At 43.4% G+C, this 22801-nt stretch overlaps 2 protein-coding genes across 8 annotated transcripts in view; both read left to right on the forward strand.

The window, feature by feature from the left end:
- Positions 1-242: 242 nt before the first annotated feature.
- On the forward strand, positions 243-5424 carry ska1 (spindle and kinetochore associated complex subunit 1). Of its 2 annotated transcripts, none has more exons than XM_004556260.2 (7): positions 243-384; positions 1566-1651; positions 1748-1863; positions 2327-2421; positions 3077-3202; positions 4156-4325; positions 4969-5424. In XM_004556260.2, the coding sequence occupies exons 2-7, from the start codon at positions 1570-1572 to the stop codon at positions 5115-5117; spliced, it is 738 nt and encodes a 245-aa protein (XP_004556317.1). In that variant the 5' UTR covers positions 243-384; positions 1566-1569; the 3' UTR covers positions 5118-5424. The 2 variants fall into 2 exon arrangements, with proteins under 2 accessions (XP_004556317.1, XP_004556318.1); XM_004556261.3 differs by lacking the exon at positions 243-384 and adding an exon at positions 1125-1143.
- A 2744-nt stretch (positions 5425-8168) lies between these two features.
- The window catches only part of LOC101476157 (uncharacterized), a 61381-nt gene continuing 46748 nt past the window's right edge, over positions 8169-22801 (forward strand). For 3 of the 6 annotated variants that reach the window (XM_012920479.3, XM_012920484.3, XM_012920481.3), the window contains exon 1: positions 8170-8449. The gene's annotated coding sequence lies outside the window, so the exon portion shown is untranslated. Of the gene's footprint in view, positions 8450-13456; positions 13659-22801 lie in introns of all 6 variants that reach the window. The other 3 variants (XM_012920482.3, XM_012920483.3, XM_023155698.2) reach the window with 2 other exon arrangements.

The raw sequence follows: 22801 nt of genomic DNA on the forward strand, positions 1-22801 counted from the left end.
CTTAAGAATATCATATAGTTTTTGTGGTTTATTTCCTTTAAGTAACTTAAGGATTTTATATATAGTTTCAATTTGTATAAGAAAGTAACAAACCTGGGGATGTTTTGGTAAATCTACATTTGTGTATGAAAAAATTTGCTATACATAAAATAACATTATGACATAGTCCATCCTTCTTATACTGTAGAAAAGGGCCAAAAGATTGGTCAGGACCAGTTGTCACAGTGACAAAACAGAATTGTACCACTCTGCTGCCATCTTCCAGACTCCGCTGTTTTAGAACAGCGCATGCGCTGGCCGTGACGTCTCGTGACGTGACATTTGAAATGAGCCGGGAAAGTAGCAACTGAGGAAGACTACGATGAAGTGAGAGCAGCTAAATGTGTGAGTGAGCTTAATAATACACTGTGTGTACAGGTGTGGGGACGGATGGCGCTTATGGCAAAGGTTACGCTTCCACCTTCAGTCTGTTCCTACTTGTTACTAACGTCATGGGTTCATAAGATCCCTGTCAAACGCTCGTACCTTAAACAGTGTACATGCTGTATATGCTCTCATATAGAAAGACTTGTTTGACAACCCGAGCGTACCGATCGCGCGCACGGTTAGGTTGCTGGCAGTAGAAGCAAACAGGTTTCCGTACATCAGTTAGCTGTAACTGCACTGCTTGTGGCTGGCTTTTATAGCTCTTGACCCTTACATTTCAGTGGTCTTCTTCTTCCCTGTCGTTGCTCTCGCTCTCGTTCACTCAGAGTAATGATGAATTAATAAGTTGTCCTTGTGTAGCGCTTTGTCTTAACACGTAATTTTATGTATGTTCCACAGACTTCCTGTAAATGTTTCAGAATAAGAGCCTGGTTAAGAAATGACTGTGCATTGACACGGTAACCCCCCCTTTAATTTGAAACAGCTACCGGAAGTGCCGAGTTTGTATAAACAAACAAGACTGTAATATGGGTTTTGACAGCATATAAGCAGGAGCCAGACCTTTGGTTTTAGCTGTCCTTTCATTGACGCCTATTAAAGTTTATAAGCTGATCTTTTAATAAGTGTCTGACCTGTTTGTTAATCCGTGTGTGGACGTATTCCGGTAACTACGAACAGCACATGGAGTTCATAATTATGAAACTGTCAAAATATAACGTACGTTAAGAAAACTCTGACCATTTGTGTATTATTCCACTGGTTTACTCTTCAGATCTCTCATAGTGCATTGTCATATTCATGCTACCTTGGTCCATCAAAATTGTCGAAGTGTTTGAATGGAGCCGTGAGGGTCATCAGTGTAAAAGTGATGTGTGTCTGACATAATGCGCTCGCTTTAGGAGATGGCTGGAGCAGCAGTCTCACATGTCCCATGTCTACAACTTAAATGTTTAAGGTTTTAGAGAGGCAATGTTTTTCGATCCAATTTTCATTGTCGTGCCTGTTGCTTTTTCTTCTCCTTAAGCAGTTTGATATCATCAAAGTTCTACTTTAGTTTTGTGCATGACCTTCACCTGCATGCTTGACAGGTTAGAATTTTAAATTCCAATGTTAATGGTTTTAATTTGACCCTGTTTCAGAAAAATGGGCGACCTTGAGGATATCAGCCACCACATTCATGACAGAATAACTTCTATAAAACACATGCTGGATCTGTCAGTTATTGGTATGACATGTCCACTTGTATGAGACTGATGATAGTGTTTGCATCCATGGGAACCACTGCTAAGTTTTGTGACATAAAATGTTCCTCTGCATACAGAATTGCCTCAAAACAAGACGAAGAAACTTGGACAAGAACTGTTTGCCCTGGAGAGACTTCTGGAGGAGTTTGAAAAAGGCGTTGACCAGCAGAAGGAGCACCTGAAGCATCTCAAGGTAAAGTAGAGGCGTTTGTTTATCTGTTGGAACAAACAAGTCTAACATTCACACCAATAAAGAAGAATAAGCTGTGACCGCCATAACTAATTTTAACTACTGCATAAACCAGTTAGTCACTGATACATGCCATCCAGTCAAGCCCCTGAAGTGATATTAATTTTTAGCATGAATGTCTTGCTTTTCCTTTGCTCAGAGTGGACCTTCAGGGGTGACTACATGCACAAAATAGAAATTCATTTTCTCCTGACAGTTTGATCAGCAAAATGGCTTTTTAATGCTTTCTAAATGAAAACCTAGATAAACAACATTTAGTTTCCTTAAAAAGCACCCTTTGAGGATGCCAGAATTTTGTGAATGCAGGAAAAATGGCAGAGATGAAAACAAATAATGAAATCATCCAGAGTAAAACATTAAGTGAGCGGAGGGTTTTAGGGTTTGACAGTCTCTTTTTCTCACTCAGGAACTTGATGAGGTTTTCCAGAAGCATCTACAGGATGTTCAGCACATTAAGAACAACATCCCTCCACACATGCCCCGGAAGAAGGGCCTGCTCAAGTGAGAATACCGGGATTGCTTACTTATGCTTTTTTTTTAATGGAAAATGGGGGATTTTATTTTGAATAAAGCAGTATTTCTCTAATGATCTATGAATCAAATATATTTGGCAACCCGCTTCAGCATTTTTACCTTTTTTGTTATGTTACCCTTTCAACAGAATGTTGTTTGTGCTCAATTTTTTACTTCTCTTTGTTTGAAAAATTGGCGCTAACTATCCAGCCCGGTCCTTCCTGTCGTGGATTTCCATACTGCCTGCTTCTCTGCTCAGACTGCTGTTGTAGCAGTCTTTGATAACACTCAGATGCTGAACCACAACTCCCGGTGTTACCATCCAGCTCATGGGGGGCAGCAAGAAGCAGTTGTTCTTGTTGCTCTCTGGAGATCCATCGTGAGGTGGAGAGTCAGTGAGCAGGTGGAGAGTTCATGTGCTGCTAAGTGGAGCTTACCAGAACTGCAGATGGATTAAGACAGCTGACTTCATTACTCTGCTGTTAATCAAAAAGTGCTTGGTTGTTTTTTTTGTTTTCCCCCCGCTCTTCTCAGCATAAAAACAAACGCATTATGTTTGCTTTCAACTGTTGCTGTACCTTGCTTGTAGAGCCCACCACCTTACAAAATATGCAGTAAATGCTTATGATCTGTTATTTTCCAGAGGAAGCGAACCTGCAATAAATCAGAAAGAAGCTGTAGAGGTTCAGCCAGCAGAAAAAAAGAGCAGCAAGAGTTTTGTCAGAGAGATGGAGTTTGTCACTATGCCAGAGTTTGAGAGCATCCCTCAGTAAGTATAATCAATCACTGTAATTCAAAATGACCTTATGTATGAAACCTTTGTGAAACCCACTTAAACAATCTAGGGAGGCTATCTCATTTTGACCTTGAGCCTTCCAGGCCATTCTTGGCACAGATGTTTCTGTATACAATGCCAGCTACTTGATTATGGGGTACCATGTATGCCTTGCCTGCTAGGATCTGGCAACGTGTGTGTGTGCGTGCTAGCTTGTTAATATCATATAATATGCTGGACACCTGTCTGTTCATTATGAGGAGTTTTCATGTCTTCATATCAGTGGCATCCATTTCCTCTTTATTACAGCTGGGTGTCTGATATCTGCTAAAGAATATTTGATGGCTTGGATCTTTTCCTACTGTTCAGCTGGCTTCTCAGCACCTGTTTTACTTTCTGGAAGTATTTGACTATTTTGCTTTCTGTAGCTCCGCCCCTTTGCTTTGGATCACCTTCCGTTTCGTTGCAGTCATTCAGGTATACTTATCCAGTCCAAAGGACATCCCGATATCCTTGCCTTAGATCTTCGTGTGGTGGAGCAGTGAGTCGATATCTCGCTTATTCCTGGCCTGCAGGACTAAGCGTCTAAGCTCTGGCTGGATCTGCCCTTGTGCTTTTGTGCTTGTGCTACCCGCCAGAGCTCATTTAGAGACTTCTTGTACCTCTTATTCATGCAGGACCTGTGTGTCATGACACCCTTCTGCATTTCTGTTAGTGACTGACATCCTTCCTGAGTTCTCTGATTTTATGACTTCCAGCCGTCATCATAGGGCAGTCTGGCTACAGTCAGCTCAGCAGATGTCATTGGTGGCTGGGCCTCATCTAGTTCAGTTACACTGCTCTATTCTACCATGGTTGGCTCATTATGCCCATACCGCTCACTATTGCTCCCATAATAGCTGAAGACATAACATGAAACGGTGTTTTTCTGATGTGTGTTCATACAGGTACATGAAAGGACGTGTGACATATGAGCAGCTCAATGCAGCAGTGGAGAGCATCAATACTGCTGTAGCAGCCAAGTACAAGATTGTCCATCAGTCCTTGAAAACACTCAACAATCACTCACGAAAGCTGCACCAGCGCTTTAAGGACCAAGAGACCAAAGATACAAAAGGTATCCTGCAAGCCAAAATTGTGTGCTACTTGTGTACGTCTCAGGAAGACAGAATGGGCGTGTAGGTTTTCAGTCATAGAGGTCATGTTAGTCCAAAGAGCTTTCTTTCTTACCAAGCTCCTTAGTTTGCAACAGAAGTCTTTCTTGCTTTAAGATCACATTTTAGAATCATTGTGAAGGTTTTTCTGATCACTTTGAAAGCATCTCTGGGTTTTTCCCCTCAAGACAGTGAAAATGTTAGACTTCAATATTTGATATGTTGTCTTTTTAGTGTTTTCAGCTAAGCATAGGCTTTTAATGATCCACAGACCTTTCTTCTGCCATTTATTTTATTTGTTTGTTTGTTTTTAAGTATTCATGAGTCATATAAAGCGATATAAAAATCATTTTGGACTAAACAGAGCAAACAAAACTGTCCTGAAAATTAAAAAACGAAGGATACCGGTGTTATACTTGCTTGTTTTTCTTTTGCTTTCAGCTTTGTGGGCGAATCATTAAATGCAAACCCACATCTCAGATATTTGAGATCACTTTTTTCAACTGGCTCTTTATAAGTACATTATCACATCCATATTGGTCAGTTTCTGAGAAAGGATTGTTTGTAAAACACAAAGTTTCACAGTTGTGCTTAAATGTTTTGCAGGTCAGTATTTTGTGGTGGAGGATGACATTCGTGAATTTACCCAGATGAAGGTGGACAAACGCTTTCAGGGGATTCTGAACATGCTGCGACACTGCCAGCGCCTGCGGGAGCTCCGAGGGGGAGGGCTCACCCGCTACATGCTGCTATGAAAAAGACTCTTTCAGTTAGTTTTTCCTTTTCTCTAGTACACTGCCATATTTGTAAATGGCTTACATAGGTAAATGTCATTTGTTGTGATAGGTAGACAAACCAAACATTTAACACGCTTCTGGTATATATATATGTTTGCGTACTTAAACTTCTATATGTATGTTGTATTGTCATATAGTGTAATAATAGATACTAGTAATAATAAATGGCACATTTTCTCTTCTGTATCATTATGTTGTAATAATGTAATAATATCTTTACATGTCTGAAAGCTTGGTTATGATTAAATTGCTTTTTGTGGTTTTTTTGAGACTTCATTCAGAGATTTATAGCCCTTTTACACTAGCACCTCTGCTCAGCTCCGTTTCAGTCGTTTTCCATTACAATTAAGTACCACCTATTGTGCGTGAGGTCATTACAGCAACATTCCTGAAACTCCTGCAATATCATTTGTAAGCAACACAAACATCACAAGAATGGAAGATGTTGTAGCAATAGTCGCTCTCAAGACACTATCCGAGCCAAAGACCACAAACCTGCCACAAGGTTAGACAAAGGGTAATACTGTCTGCTCTGGGACTACCCCAGGGTTACCTGGTAGTGGTTTATGAAATAAAAATTCTGTTCCACACTGAAAACTTTATATTCCAGAGGCCGCTGGATTAAAATGGAGGCTCTCTTTGTTGGTGCCATGGTGAATCCTGGTATCAGAGCTCCAATGGTCATTCATTATCTTACTTTAATGCGTGACTGGTAGAATAACTCGCATGCTTAACTCTGGAAGAACACACTCCGGGTTGATTAAAGTAAAGGTGATCAATCTCTTGATACTCAGAACAGAAGTTATGGTCAGGCTCAGTTTGTGCAACAGCTTCTCAGGCATTCACGTCATCAATGGGACGCTAACACACAGGCTGAAAGTAATAAGTAATTTTATATATGTATATGACTCAATGCCCCACACATGAATCCTGGAATACCTAGAACTATACAAGATCAGCAGGATGCTGAGAGCCTTCATCAGGAACTCAATGGGGATGTGGCAAACAACACTAGAGGCCAATTTCAAGCCTGTAGCACAAGTCACTATCGAGTGTGGGGTCTACAAAGGAGATGCGCTGTCCCCACTGCTTTTCTGCATAAGCCTGAACCCCCCTCAGTCCAATCCACACCACGAGGATCTACAGGAACGACATCTGAATGTCATTCGGACTGGAGAAGTGTAGTTGGACGGTAACAAAGAGAGGGAAGGTAGTCAGAACTGAGGGGATTGTAATACCGGACAGCTGCAAGTACCTGGAAATCCTAGGCAAATGGGAACCTTAAAGAGGCCGCTAGAAAAGCTGCAAATAGCTGCAGAGAGTGAGGCAAGTGCTGTGGAATCAGCTGAATGGGAAAAACAAGATCAGGGCTATCAACACCTACGCCCTGCCCGTGATCAGGTGCCCTGCCTGGATAATAAGCTGGCCAAAGGAGAAGACAGAAGCCACTGACATCAAGACGAGGAAGCTCATCACCATGCATGAAGGATTTCACCCCAAGTTCAACATCCTGAGACTGTATGCTAAGCGGAAGGAAGGGGGCCTGGGACTGGTGAGTCCAGGATGAGGCAATGAACATCCACAAATACATCAGGAAAATGGCCACAACTGACTGTGTGCTTAGTGAATACCACAGGTGGTAGAACCCCGAGAAAGAAGAGGAGCAAGAGGGGGAGCCATCATAGAAGGACAGGCCCCTGCACAGTATGTACAAACGCAAGATACAGTACAAGATCCATAGAGGGTGGGTTCTACCACACCAGACAATACCCCAAGTGCAGGCTGTGCAAAGCTGGCCTTGAGATAATCCACACAAAACAGCAGGGTACAAGATACTAGCAGGCAGGTCATACATGGAATGCCGTAACCAAGTGGCCGGCATAGTGTACAGAAACATTTGTGTGAGTATGGCCTGGAAGTCCCGGCCATAGTCAATGTTTTTTTGTTTTTTTGGGGTTTTTTGCCTGTCCCGTTTGGCTTTTTTGCCATCAGAATTGTTGTCTAAAGGCAAAGAAAGATGCCCAACGGATTTACTTTACCAAATGGACCATCCCAGCCTTGCCGTAATGGTCTATTTGATTCACCTTTGCTTTTATTGTTTATTTTATTTTATTTTCACTTGCTACACACGGGACAGACTTGACTGGGGAAAAGAAAGGGGAGAAAGAAAGAGGGAAAGAATAACAGCGGAAAAGAGGGACGGGGGAGAAGGGCAAAAAACAAAAACCAACAAAATAAGCAGACAAAAAATACATATATCAATCACCTGAATCACCTGTTGAGAGAGAAAAAAGAGAAAACAAGCAGAAGAAAAAGAGAGCAGTATAATAAACAACATCACGATGATCTATGGGAATATAACAGTAAATACTAAATATTAAACATTATTGAGCAGCACGTAAGATCGACAGCGCACAGTGTGCTTTGAGGTAGGAGCCAAAAAGGGTGTACTTTGTGTGTGTGAGCACTCGTGTGTACACCTGTGAGCGTGAGCGCGCTTGTATTTAAAAGGTTCCTTCATGTAATGATCTGCTAGAGGGTGTGGGGGGGCCACAGCCCCGTCCTCCAGGGCATGAAGCAGGTATGGAGGAGATCAAGGCTCCAGACATCCAGAGGCCCCCAGAACACAAGAGACCAAGGAAGACCAACAGAGGGGCAGCCGCGCCACTGTCCCAGAAAGAGCTGACGGCCATAGAGCAAATAATATCACATTGACGGCCATAGAGCAAATAATATCACATTGACGGCCATAGAGCAAATAATATCACATTGACGGCCATAGTCAATGCGATATTATTTGCTCTGCTGCTTATTTTCCATCCTTAAGTACAGCGTGTGTTGTGTGTGTGTTCACGTTACTGTGCTGGGTAAAGGCACACTGTGCGGTCAGTGTGCTCTGGTGTACTCTTGTTCGTGTACCACGAGGGGTCAGTCTGAGGAGCTCATCGCCACAAGTCCCTGCATGTGTGCCCCTGTGGGCAGTCTGCTTATTCTCAGTGTACAAGCCCACTGAACTGAGCTGGAACAACTTGTCACAGCTCATTGCTGATCCACGAATCTGCGCAGGGTCCCGGAGTACAGCAGGAAGAGGCTCCCCTTCAAAGTAAAGCAGTTCCGTGCGTCACAGCGCTGTTTGTCTCCGCGGTGATTTCACTCGAAGCTGAAGTTCAGGAAAACGCTACAGCACAGACTCCGTCCTCATGGACCTGGAAACCGCTCAGCACAGTGAGCCGTGTCTGCCTCTGTGAGGGAGCAACAGGCTGATTTCTGCCTCAAACCACCGCAGTGAGGTAAGCAGAGCCGCACAGCCGAGCAGCTGTCCGCAAACAAAGCGCTTGTCCTGGTGTGTGTGTGTGTGTGTGTGTGTGTGTGTGTGCGCGCTGTTTGGTTCTCGGTCAGCCTTCAGTTCAGCTTTCAGCTCTCGGTCAGCCTTCAGTTCAGCTTTCAGCTTCTCCAAAACTGGAGAAGCTGAAAGCAAATATCATAAAGCGTCTTAGTAAGGTATGAAAAAGCCCTCTGAAAATACAGAATACTTACTATAAAAACACAAATAATACGACAAAGTAAAACAGTACGGTAGAGCTCAGTAAACCCATTAGAGAATAATTAGGAAAATGTAAAAGGCTTAAAAATAAGGTGCAGTAAAAATATATGAGGAGTGAGGAGGGAACAGGAGTCTGCTGGGCAGATGTCACACGGGGTATGAAAGAGTTCATGCAGGTTTTGAAGAGCTGATTACTGACACACACAGCTATGCTCTGGGTGTATGAGGCCTGATGGGAGGGAGCTTTGCAATCTGGCCATTCTCTTTCCAGCTGTTAGCTTTTCTCTCTCAGTACAGTTGAGCTGCTTGCTCAGCACAGGCATGCTTCCATTCATGCCAGCCTTTCCTGCTCCAACCCCGGAGGTTGAAAGATCATCACCACCATCGCTCATACTCACTTTATTAAGCAGTTGTTCCTGCACTGCAGACAGTGCATTTCTGTGTATTCATTTGGCAGAAAATTAAAAAAATTTAATTACCACTTCTAACAGTGGTAGAAAACACCCTCTTCCTTTGAGGACTAACCCGAGAAGCATGCTGATGTACTGAAGGTGGGGCACTGCGTCAGTGCTCCAGGTAGAGGGTCGCCACAGCGCATCATCTGCCTGCATCTCACCCTGCTCCATGTAACATCCTCCATTTGTTAGCGCAACCTCTGCAAGTTCTCCTTCACTGCATCCATCAATCCACTCTGAGCTCTTGCTCGTTTCCTCCTGCCTGGCAGCTCTAGATTGAGCATCCTTTGTTCAAACCAGCTCAGCGTCGCTTTTCTTGTTGCAGTGTGTCTCTCACAAATCATGACACTCATTACCACTCACTCCACCCTGCCTTGACTCTCTTCTTCACCTCTCTTGTACACTTTGCTTTAGAAGGTGGATCTCAATGATTGTAGGGTCTGTCTTACAATATAAAGCATACCTCCACCTCTCCGGGCTCTCCTCCACCTGCTCTCTGTTCTCACTACAAATAGCTATGTCGTCTGCAAACATCACAGATCCACAGAGCCTCCTGCGTGAGCTCGTCTGTCACCTTATGTGTCACTTCTGACTTCTGAGATGACCAAAAGTTTACAAAGTGAATTTAATATGTTATTTGTTTGGACCCAAAATGTGTGATTGAGCCTGTGATTTCATTAGAGAGCTGCTTTCACATAGAGTTGTGTAGGCTCAAAAGTCATGCTTTAGTTACAGGTTGTTCCCTGCTGACCAGCTTTAAGGCACTTTCATGTTGGCTTCACTTCTCAGATCAAGAAGCTGTCCATCTTTTATACCGTTTGAGCTTGTGTTTATGTAATTCACATTCGGCTCACGCTGCCTTTTGACTTTTCCTTCAACTCATCACCTTTTCCATCAAGACAAATTAAACATGATTAGGAAAAGGCAGATGAGGGAATCTGTTGATGAGCCAATAAGGGTTAAGAGGTTTACCACAGAAGAAGAACCAAGCAGTGACATCTCCTGTTGGACATTCTCTGTTCTTGCTTTAGAGCCTAACGGAGGGACCGTATTGATCATGGTCTTAGCTGCTCTTCCACACACAGTTAGTGAGCAGCTGGATCGTCTGTCTGTTTCAGATCAAGTGTGGAAACCGGGGAATCTGCAAAATGAGCAGGCCTCCTTCATGCTGACAGACAGGCGGAGTGCTGTGTGGATGTTTCAGAAATCTTTGAGAACATGTGGCTGTCAAGCACTCCTATTTCGAGCTTTATCTTACAGGCTCTTTAAAAGGCAGAAGCACACACTGTTGCGTTTCTCCGGTCTGTCTGTGGCTCTGTCACACAGCAGTCAGCCGTGCTATGTGGGGTTAACCAGTGCTGCATGCTTTACTGTTGAGTCATGCTCTCTCACTCTGCTAGCATGTCTTCTGAACGCTGTGTTTGTTGTTCTGAGTCGTACTTGTTCTGGGTGTTGTGATGCACAGCAGTGCAGTGTGTGCTTTCTTAAATAAATGATTGTGTGAGACATAATGCAGATGAACGCTGCTTGCTTTACTTTCTCGTTAGTGTGACCTTGAAGCTGACAGGAACTAGAGAACAGAGTACAGACTAATGTTCCAGCTGCAGTCCAAGACAGTGGAGTTTGAGTCCATCCAACCACAGGAGGACAGACCATGCGGAGAGGCAGCTAGGTGATACTGAGGTCAGCCGGTAAGAAAACATGAGATGGAAACAGCTGACTCCCTGATATGTTGGCTGTTCTTCATTTCTAACTTTTTATCTTGTTTCTCTCGGGCTCCTTAGCTGGTTAGCAGCAGCTAAAATTTCTTAAAAGCCAAGTTGATGGCCAGTGACGGTGTTCTCTCAGATGGATTAAAAAGTAGAAATTAAAATGCTTGTATGAGATGTCAGAAGGTGCCGGCGTACATGACTGTGTGCAGACAGTCCACACAGGCCCAGCTGTTACTGCAGTCTAACACAGCGTCGCCCATTTCTGTGCTTTTCTGATCCCACTGACTGATTCAGTTTGTTTCCAAAGAGAGTGTAACCCAGGTTTCATTTCTCTGTACACAGTCTACAGATGCCCCCTGAATGCAGCACAGGCTGGTGGTGACAGAAAACAAGTTCAGGATTGGGAATGAATTCGTGCCAGTGACCACAGGAAATGCACAGACACAAAAGTTATTAAAATGCTGTGACGTCACAGCGAGCAGACAGTTTCCTCTCAGGCGTCTTTAAAGTGAACTCGACACTGTCGGAGCACGGCTGATGTTTTTCAGGAGGTCCTGCGTAGCGCTTGTATGTTGTGCTGTGACTGCAGCAGTAATAGAGACAAACAGTCTGAAAAGAAGCTCCCTCACTCTACATCGTAACTGTTCCCATAGCGAAGCAGGACAGACAGAGGTTGGTGCTTTGAGCTGTAGGCACATACATGACCAGCTCTCATTAAAATCCTCTTTTTGGCTTTTTTGTCTCATGCTTCATTTTGCTGAAAAAGGCAAAGGTATCAGAAGCGTCTGCTCTGTGGTCTTATCAGAGTGCCGATGTCACTGAAAGCACGCTCTCCTGCCCGCCATGTCACCATACTAGTGCTGTTCACAACACTGCCAAAGCAACACTACCAAAGCTAACAAAGTTTCAGGAGAAAAGTCGGTCCATGTGCAGCCTTGTTGTTTCAGTGATGATTCTGCGGGCTGATCTGTGCTCCTAATGAAGCCACTGTGTCACCCCTGTGGAATTTGGCACATGTATAAATATCTTTGCAACAGTAATTGCCTGCAAGTGACAGCAGCCAGAGCTCAGCTGTGTGATTGCATCTGAGGTCAGGATAGTTTGACTTGAATTGCCCAGACACGTATACTTGCCAGTTTGTGCTAACATGAAAATAAAAAGTGAAGCAGAGACGTAATGGATGGTGTGTAAGCCTTCACAAAATCCAAACCCATGACTTATAAAGATTCATAACAACTGTACAAGGATGATTTTTTAAATCACTTGTATTTTCACATATTGTGAGATTTGCATAAACCTCAGCGTGTAAAGTTTGAGCTGTGAACATTTTACTGCTGCCATTCTTCCCCAGCAGCAAGAGCGCCTCCCAGAAGTCCACTTCCACAAAAGTAGGTCACAATAGTCCCAGAGATGCACCCAGCAGTCACTTTGTTAGTCACTGCCAGTTACCACAAACACTCGAGCACAGTCCTCTGTCAGTGATCAGGGTTAGGGAATTACTTTTTCACACATGGCCAGGATAGCTTTTAAATTGATGAATAATCATTTAATAAATGCATTTGGTGTTTACTCAGGTTATAGTTGACTAATATGGAAATTGGTTTGATGATTTGAAACATGGAAGTGTGACAAATATGCAAATAACTAAGAAATCGGGAAGGGGCCGATAGTTTTTCACAGCGCTGTCTGCAGTAGTAAAACTCTGCTGCCATTGGCTGCGTCTCTCTGTCGTTCTGTCATTGTTCCTGAGGGCGGAAGCAGCAGCAGTCCCAGGTTGATTTAAAGCTCCAGACACTGAAACAGTCAGTTAGAGCCCAAAACCACAGTCTGCACACATGTTCACAGCACGGTCTGTGTGCGATTCTTTCTATATATTCTCGGCACCTGTGACACTGACATTAGTAATTCCTGGAGTTATAGGGGCTTAAAATCTGCATGATTAAGTGGGCGTGGCCTCTTTGACAGGTGGATGGTGTCAAAGAGTTGGAGTCCCAGAGCCGGACCTCTCATCCATGTTTGTGCTCTTTGCTGACAGACAGTCATAAAGTCTGTGCTTTTTATTTTATGTCCTCATCTGCTAAACACGCTGTAACGTCCTTCTCTTTAAACTGAATTATTTGTCCAGTTCTCTGCCTAATGTGATGTTGTACGTCATTCTAAAATATTCTGGCATATACACACGGTTAAAAATAGCTGCTGAGTAGTTCCAATTTATAATTAGCAAAGAACAAGAGTAGTTAAGCTTAGACCTCTCCAGTGTCTTTTAACTGAGTATATATTATTAGTATTTAAAAGGAGCATCCATCCATGCCAAGATACTGAACCCTGATTTGCCCCTAATGCATCCACTACAGTGTGAGTGCGTGTGTGAATGTTAAACAAAAGTTCTTGTATGGATGTGTGTGACTGAGGGGATGAGGCTTCTAGTAAAGTGCTCAGAGTAGAAAAGCACTATGTCAGTTCATATATTAACCAGTTCTCCTGTGTCTGTCTGGACTTGTGTTCACAAGTATGAATGAATGATGAACAAAATATAAAGATTGCATAATATTCCCCTCTTCACCATCTATCAAATTTCCTATGCAGCAACCCACCCTGAGGTTGAGAGACGGGGTGGACTATACCTTAGACAGGTCAACAGCCCTGAGATGAGCTGTGGACATACTCACATATTGGCCTGTGGCCAGTAAAGAATCACCAGTTTGTCTTTGGAATGTGTGACGAGGCACCCGGAGGAAACCCCAGCAGGCACAGAACACGTCCACGCGGCTGCTTTGAAGCAGGCATGGTAAGCTTCATATATAGTATGCTGTTGAAAGCACAGTGACTCGTAGGACATGCACAATTGCAGTGAGTATAGCCTTGACATTTCCTATATTGTTGCCGTACGTGGTAAAATGATTAAATAAGGTTGGTCGTTGAGAGATCCACAGACAGACACTTTGACAAGTGATGAAACTGATATTTCTCCTTGTTGTAACATCACACTCAGAAACAATATCTTGACGTGTCCTGGCAGGCTGGCCACTAAATGAGTGTAACGATGGACTGGAACACTTGTGTTGCTGACATCAACTTTAACCTGTAATAAACAAGTACTGTTGCATTTTCAAAGTTTTGGTACCAAAAGCTTTGTAAGTTGTTCTGGTGACAGTTCACTTCATAATTAATCCTTCTGTCAGCAGTCACATCATCAGTAAACTCCAGTGACCCGCTTCCACTGGCAGGCATACATGATGACAACAGGGAAACATAAGGTTTCCTGCACCACGTTTGACAGATGATGACAGATAATGAGCTGGTCAATGCTTTTCTCTTACATCATTCTGGTACAAGTTAATCTGGCTGTCATCTGTCCACTGATTTTTTTTTCCTAGCACTGAGGTGGAAAAGTCTACTCTGGCCTTCCTGTTCGTGAGTCTAACCAGTGGCTTGTACCTTGTTGTAAACCGTCTCTTGTACACTTATTCACTCAGGAGTTCTCTTGTTAGATGTTGTAAGGGCTTTTCTTCCCCAGGAAATAATTCTGCAGTCGTGAACTTTAGTTGTTTTTGTTGACTTCCAGGCCTGTTGGTTTTCCTGAGCCACCCGGAGCGTTGCTTCTTTTTAAGAATGTAACAGATTGTTGGTCACTCGTAAGTTGTTTTTGGTCTTTCTGCACTGACATCAACCCTTTATGGACCTCGTGTTGTGAGTTCCAGTGAACAGATCTATTAGCTGCTTAATTTGTCATTGAATGATTCATTTTTAATAACTTTATGCATTTTTGTGGTTAGAAAAGTGGTGACACTCTTCTCTCAGATATTTCATTACTTAAACAAAATTACTTTTCCAGAGTTAGCTGTAACTGAGGAAGTGACATCTGTGCTGGGTTGTGACAGCGGTCACACTACAAGTGTACAACTGAAATATGCTAGGCCCACCTCTTCATGTGGGCCAAGGCTTAGTTTACTAAACTGTTTACTAAAATGTGCACCAGTGAGTCACTGGGGCGTGTGAGTAAGAGGATTCACCACCATTGCAGCTCAGTAGCTAGACCGGCTCATCTAACAGTGTACTGGAAACATTCCGATGGAGTTTTGGTCAATGTTGAAATGATTCCATCACACAGTTGCTCCAGATTTGTAACAGTTTCACCACATCCCAAAGGTGCTCTGTTGGATTGAGATCTGGTAAATGTGGAGGCTGTTTGAGCGCAGCAAATATCTCTTTGAGGTGATCTGAGCTTTGAGATGTAGCACATTATTCTGCTGGAACTATACATTGGGATGCACGTGATCAGCAGCAATACTCAGGTAGGCTGTGGGATTGAAACACATCTCAGTTGGTACTAAAGGGCCAAAGTCTGCCACCACCACAACACAACACAACCACACCACAACACAACCACAACCACAACCACCCCACACTACCTGCAGCAGCTGCCTGAAATGAATAGACCTAGCGACTCATGTCTTCAGTCTGGCCTCACTGATTGCTCCAAACACACCAGGTTACTGAGAGATGTGTGATAAATCAAAACAGCACAAAAGTGCAGTGTGTCTCGCAGTTGTGATATCAGCAAATACAGTTTAATAATGAATTAATAGATTTTCATTAATCTTCTACACCAAATTCTCAAAGTGTTCTGTTCGTTTTCATTCTCTGCTGTTACCTCTGGTCCTTAGAATCTGGGCCTTGGTATTTTATTCAAGGTGAAAGCCTGTAAAATGTGGGTTAAAAGCTGGCTGAGCTTTGCCAGAAGCAGCAGCTGATTGGCTGTGGCTGAGCTGGTGTGTTGTGATAAGAGCCCAGCCTTTTGCAGCTCCACTGTGCAGTCAGAGGAAGTCTGTGACGGAGTGAAGCACAGCACCCCTCACTTCTTCCTTCCACTCTCTCTCTGCTACTCTGTCATTCCTGCCATACCAGACATAGCTTACCACCAGCTGAGGTAGGCTCTCACCATAAATTTTTGGAAAGAACAGCCGGAGTCAGCATTCAGTCTTAAAACACATAATTACAACAAGTTGTGGAAACATGTCCTTCTCTCTGTTTCTGTCGCAAGAGCCAAGTGTGTGTGTGTGTGCGTGCGTGTGCGCGTGCATGCTTTTTCAGTCTTTATATGTGTTTGACATACAATGGCAGTGTGTGTATGTTTTCTGCAGTTTACATAATGTACGTTGGAATGCTTAAAACTAGCAGTGAAACTAGCAGTAATAATTCCAGTAATTAAGAGGAATTTTGGCCCACCCATCTTTGCAGAATTGTTGTTATTCAGCCACCTTGGAGGGTTTTCGACCATGAACCGCCTTTTTAAGGTCATGCCATCCATCCATCCATCCATCCATCCATTTTCTGCCCCTTAGCCTGGGCTGGGTCGCAGAGGCAGCAGGCTAAGCAGAGAAGCACAGACCTCCCCTGCCACCTCGTACAGCTTGTCCAAGGGGAACACCGAGGCATTCCCAGGCCAGGCGAGAGATATAATTTCTCCAGTGTGTCCCGGGTTTGCACCGGGGCCTCCTCCCGGTGGGACATGCCCAGAACACCTCACTCAGGAGGTGCCCAGGAGGCATCCTTATCAGATGCCCAAACCACCTCAACTGGCTCCTTTTGATGTGGAGGAGTAGCAGCTCTACTCTGAGCCCCTCCTGGAGGGCCCACCCAATCTCTAAGTGAGAAGCCAGCTACCCTTTGGAGAAAGCTAATTTCCGCCGCTTGTATCTGCGATCTTGTTCTTTTGACCACTACCCAAAGCTCGTGACCATAGGTGAGGGTAGGGACATAGATCAGCCGGTAAATCGACAGTTTTGCTTTTACGCTCAGCTCTTGCTTTAGCACGATGGTCAAATTGCGAACAGAATTGGTGACAAAGGGCTGCCCTGGTGGAGTCCAACACAAACAGGGAATGAGTCCGACTTATTGCCAGTTATGCAGACCAAGCTCTTGCAGTGGTTGTTTAAGGATCGAGTTCTCCAAGTCCACAAAACACATGTATACTGGTTGGGCAAACTCCCATGCACCCTCAAGTATCCTTGAGAGAGTAAAGAGCTGTTCAAGTGTTCTGCGACCGGGCGGAAAACCGCATTGTTCCTTCTGTATCCGAGTTTGACTAACGGAGCCCCAGCCTGCTGCCTCTCACCAAGGGCAACTCCAAACTGAACCAGAGTCCAGCTCTTCTCCGGGAGACTGGTTTCAGAGCCCAAACTGTGCACTGAGGTGAGCCTGACTATATCTACCCGGTACCTCTAAACCTAATGCACTAGCTGAGGCTCATTCCTACCCAGAGAGGTGACATGCCATGTTCCAGTCGCTAGTCTTGGTAGAAAAGAGGATCGTTACGTCAGGTTTTGCTCCGTCAAGTTTGTATGTCTTAGTCCTGGTCTTAGTGTTAGTTACTTCCTGTTTTATTTTAAAAGTGTGACAAAGGACCCGACGCACACAACTTTACAAGGTACGTGTATGTTTATTTACATTGGATTTTTGCTCAGTCTTCTCGTACAGCTTTCCAGCTGCCATACTTCCGTTCAATCCAACACCATACACACCTCTCCCATCAGCTCTCGGTATCCAACCTATATAGGGGAGGCATGATAAGATAATGGAAATCAGCTGTTCTGGTCAGCCTCCCTGACACCACACCCTGAACCCACTGCTTCATCTCTCCCCTGCAGCTGAACCACAAACCACACTTCACCACAGATAGTTGCTTGTGTCAAGTGTGTTGTGTTGAGATTTTCATCTCCTTATCTCATTAGTTAGATTTAGTTTAGCTCTGTGTTGTTCCTCTGGTGTCTCCACTCCTTCCTAATGTCCTCTTGTGTATTTAAACCCTCAGTTTGCATTGGAGTCCTATTTCTGCCTTGAACATAGCAGTCCATGACACTTCTAAGAAAGGATGCAATCAAGATAACTCTAGAGACGAGTTATCTGTTTTACCCTTATCCTTTTTTAGCTTCCTTTCTGTCCCTGCATTCTCACTCATACTTTCACACATTTAATGCTTCCAGGGGGTTTGGGATTTTCAGTAAAATAATTTTATTTCTTTGCTGGAGTTTTAGGGTTAACCCTGGGTTTTTTGTACTACAAAGGTGGTTGACTTCTTACTGGAGTAAATCACAATGGTGACTTAAGCTGCTCCGAAGCTTCATTCACTTCTCCGAAGTTGTGCATTTTACTGGTATATTTTTATAACCTTTTGATATTTTTTGTTGCCATTTGATAACATTGCTGTAGTAGGTAGTAGTTAACCCTGGGTTAGCTTAGCGATTTGATAACCAGCTTTGTATGACCGTTTAGCCTGATCGCCAGTGTTAAGATAAGTGAAAGATACTGTCACGGAGGAGCAGGGAGGACTCGGCGCAGACTGAAATCTCAGAAAAACAGGTTTATTTACACACTCCAGGTGCACTATATACAGGTGAAGGAGAAGGGGGCCAGGGTTCCCAGGGGTGCAGAGCGGGGTCGGGAAAAGCGTCCAGAGTCTCCAAACCAAACACGAGAAATCTGCATACAGAGAACAAGAGTTAGCACGGAACTTTCACGGACAGAGCTCAAAACTGGCTGAGGCTAAAGTAGCACTGACGAGCGTTACTCAATAGTCCAGCGGCGAGGTGCTCTCAGTCACTGCCTTAAGTAGCGGGAGCAAACAAGGTGAGGAGCCACAGGTGATTGCCTACAGGTGGTGGAGGCCGGGAGCTCACAATGAGCTCCGCCCAGGCAGCGAGCAGAGAGAGAGGAGAAAGAGAAAAGACAAAACATAACATGTAGCCACACAGGGCCAGCCGAGCAGGCACGGGGACCATGACAGATACCCTGGATATGTTGAACGAGCTTCGTACTGTAGGGCACTGCTCATCTACTAATTAGAAGGTTGGTGGTTCAATCCCTGCCTGCTCCAGTGTGCATGCCAAATAACCTTGGGCAAGATACTAACCTCAACTTGTGCTCCATTGGAGTTTGAGTATTAGAATGAAAGTACTTAAGCATAGGGGGAAAAGTGCTTGTTTGAATGGCTTTAAGTGTGTTTAAGAGGCTTGTTGTATAAAGAGCTTTGAATGCTCAGCTAGAGTAGAAAACCACTATTTAAGAACCAGTTCGTTTACCATTTTACCTCTTGTATTCTAAGATCTGCTTTCTCTTCCAGCTGATTTAGCTTCCTCATGCTGAATCTTCCTTCATTTTGTCTATAGGCTATAAATCTAAACTGTTTTCCACTATTATATGATGGAGCAGTCAATACAGCGAGGACGACCAGGTCCTCGGTTACTTTCTCCTTTTGAAAGTCATTTAAAGTTGTTCTGCTGAGCTCCCTGGGTTTACTCGGCCCTGTAATGAACTCTACACCAGGTGTGAACACAGAGAAACAATCAATTTCCTAATTTTCTTTTTTCAAAATTATAACAATTTCTTCGGATCTCTCACCCTTGAAGACAATGTGGTCTTCTGATGAAAATCCCAGTGTTGTTGGTCTTAGCACTTTTCAGGGATAATCAGTTTATGTCCATCTCAGACCCCAGATGCCAATCAGTCATAGGATCCCGTAGGTGACACCAAGGTCGTCGTGGAAATATGAAATGAATTGAGGTGCACACAGCACAGAAACTGTTTTTTATTTTATTTTCTCTTGCAAAGGCGTCGAACAGCAGCACAGGGCAGCAGTCTGTATGCAGTCTGTAAGCCTAGAATATTTATAGAGTATAGTTAATCTGTCTGCCATGGTCACAGAACACTGTAACAACAGATAACTCGCTCATCAGCATGTGCTATAACTGAACGATTAGATGGGGACACAATTTGACCGTATGGAGCCTGCCATTTGTTAAGGTTGGGACTTATTAAGGCTTTTAACACTGAAGCAGAAGAATCCTAAAAAAATCCATGACAAATTACAACCATTTATATAAAACTGCAGCTGTGAGTTATTTTAGTAATCAAGTACACTGACAAGTATCCCATATCAGTGACATTCACATCCAAAAACTGACTGCTGTCTACAGTGGAGTAGACAGCAGTCAGTTTTTGGATGTGAATGTCACTGATATGGGATACTTGTCAGTGTAATGTCTACTCCACTGTAACCTATGTTGTCCGCGATCAAGACGAAAACCACATTGTAAAAGAAGAGAAGCACTAAAGTGCTGACTGTCATCATTTGTCCCACAGTGAGCAGTAAGATGCAGCGCTTTAGTGACAGACTTCGGCCTGCAGCGTCACTGAAAATGACTTCTTTGTATTTGAAGAGCAGGATACTGCTTCCTTTCACTCAGACACTGAAGTTATTGAATATTTGAGGATCCCGAACTTTTTCAGGATAGACTCTTTCCATGAAACACAGCAATACCCTCGAGTGTGCCTGTGGAGAGCTTCTTCAATCTGGGGAGTCTTGTGCTAACTCAAAGAAGTCAAAGGAGGAACATATTGGATTTAAAACTTCTCCCCATGAGGTTTAGTCCACTGGTAAGCTATTATTTGGCAAAGGAGCAGCTTTTCCCCTATTTTCAGTATTCCATTTTAACATGCTTTTTCCTTTTATTCATTTTTTTCTTGCACATATCTAACAAGCCTGTAAATTTCTTCATCTGTTGTTTGACTGATTTTGCTGTGACCTGTCCATAGTTGGATCCAATATACTAATAGGTGTAAAAAGGAAATCGAATGAACAACACTTAACTCTTAATTCTAAACCTGCACAGTGTATTTAACCTTCTACAGCCCACTGTTGCCCTCTGACCCTCACCCAACACAATCTCAAACCGAAAAAGTGTTAGACCTCCATATTTACCAAGAGATATGAACGCAGACATTATGACTTTTCTATTAAAGTTAATGTCCACACTTATTAATAGACACAGACAAAATAATAGTTACTAAAGCCCGAGCCACCAAAAGGGAAAAAGTTCTCTGTGTCATTCTACCCGACCAAAGAGACTTTATGAAATCCAGAAATGTGCAGATTTTTAAATGTGGTCAGCTTTACTAGAAACCAGAGAACACACAGATTACCTGATTTGTCTACCCTTTTTTTCTTTAAATGATATATTATAGTCTCTCTTGGGTTGCTTTTGCAGTTTGTTTTGGATCGTTATCATCTGTGGTGATAACTGTGAACCTCTTTCTGCTCAGTGTTGCAGCATTAGTCTAAATGTGAGCAGAGTGCTGCCCTGTACACTTCACAATTCATCCTGCTGCTTCTATCAGGAGTCGCATCATCAACAAACACCAGTGACCCGCTTCCACTGGCAGCCGTACATGCCCATACCATAATGCTCCCTCCACCATGCTGACAGATCATGTGGATGCTTCAGATCATAATCTTCTTTCTTCATACATTTCCTCTCCATCATTCTGCGAGTTTCAGTGAACAGATGGCAAATGCAAGTTCAACACTTAGAACTGACTCCAGATCTTTTATGGGTCATGAATCAGTTTGTCATCAACTGCTCAGTTACTTTTGAGCCTCTGGAAGTGGGAGACTGTAAAAATGGCCATAATTCCTAAAGAGTTGATTCGGTTCTTTGTTAAACCCTTTGAATTAAAGCTGATAGTCTGTACTTGGACAGCTGCAGAGCAGAATCAGTGAACAGATTGATGTCTAATGAGCCCCTGCTGTGGGATGGGGGGTGTGAGCAGGCACACACAGATTTATACACACATTCACACGATGCATACATCCATCCATGGGAGGGTGAGGATTATCTTTGCAGGCAGAAAGACAAGAAGATCCGGTTTAGCCACTTAGAAGTCTCTACTGAGCGAGCCTCTTTACCCACTAACCTGGATGAAGTCTCTAATTGACACACAAATTGTCATGCTAAAGAAATACTCGCTGCTTTTATATAGAAAGCACAGACAGCTGTCATTTATTTCTTGAGTAACAGTTTAAAAGTGACTTTAAAGATGTTCATGTTCAGCAAAGGAGAACTCTGCCACTAAGGTACCAGAGTCTAGTGGCATGAGTGGAAAGCATGAATCAGCCTCAGGGCAGAACTCTTCAGCTCAGGAATGTGAGAGCTCATTAATCGCTGCAAGCAAGACTGAATATCGAATGTAAAAATGCAGCAGAGCTGCGAGTGTGCGTTGCTGATGTCCTCCTTTATGTTACAGCTTCACTGCAACTCTCAGACGTTGGACAAAGACAGAGTTAAACAGAGCTTGGCGTTTGTGGCCAGCCAATGAGAAAAAGACTCCTTGCTAAACAGACAAAATGTCAGATTTCTGTCTTGGCTACAGAGCAGTCAGCAGGATTCTTTACAGCTTGGTTAAGTACCTGACGTAATGATAAAACCTCCCACCAGTTCATGAATGAGAGGCTCTAAAAAGCTCTGTTATACAAAGACTGTGTGTCTGTGAGTTTGTGTGTCTGAGAGAAATAGTCTTGTCCTTTGGGTGTGTAAGGATTCCCCTGTTTCGTTCTGACTTCCTGCTTCCTGTCTGTGAAAGGGCTGACCAAATCAGTGCATGTACGAGAGCTGAATGCAGCTTTGTGTCTCTGTCACTTGTCAGTAATAAGTGTGGTTTGAACAGTAAGTGAGTCATGCAGACTAGGGCTGGGCGATATGACCCAAAATTCCTATCTCGATATTTTTTAGCTGGATAGCGATATAAGATATATATCTCGATTTTTTTTTTTTAAAGCCATAAGTTAAGAACAAAAAGAGAGTTCTTAGTCACACTGTGTCCCAGATGTCACACGGGCACTTTTATTTACATACAGCGTAGATATTACTCAAAAATAAATTATCAGCATTTATTAAATAATCATGGTCCATAAATAAAAGAAAACAATGTTGTTTTTGTGCATAACAAAAAGCTCACAATTGTGCAGTCAAAATGTAAACTAATAGACGCTGAGCATAATAACAAAGAGACAGATTTCACAGCTGCACCACGTCTCTGAACAGGTGCCATTTGTGGTCCTTATACACACACAGTACGTATCACTCCGCGAGGCTC

Source organism: Maylandia zebra, linkage group LG7, assembly GCF_041146795.1.
Source record: "Maylandia zebra isolate NMK-2024a linkage group LG7, Mzebra_GT3a, whole genome shotgun sequence".
NCBI classification, from domain to species: domain Eukaryota; kingdom Metazoa; phylum Chordata; class Actinopteri; order Cichliformes; family Cichlidae; genus Maylandia; species Maylandia zebra.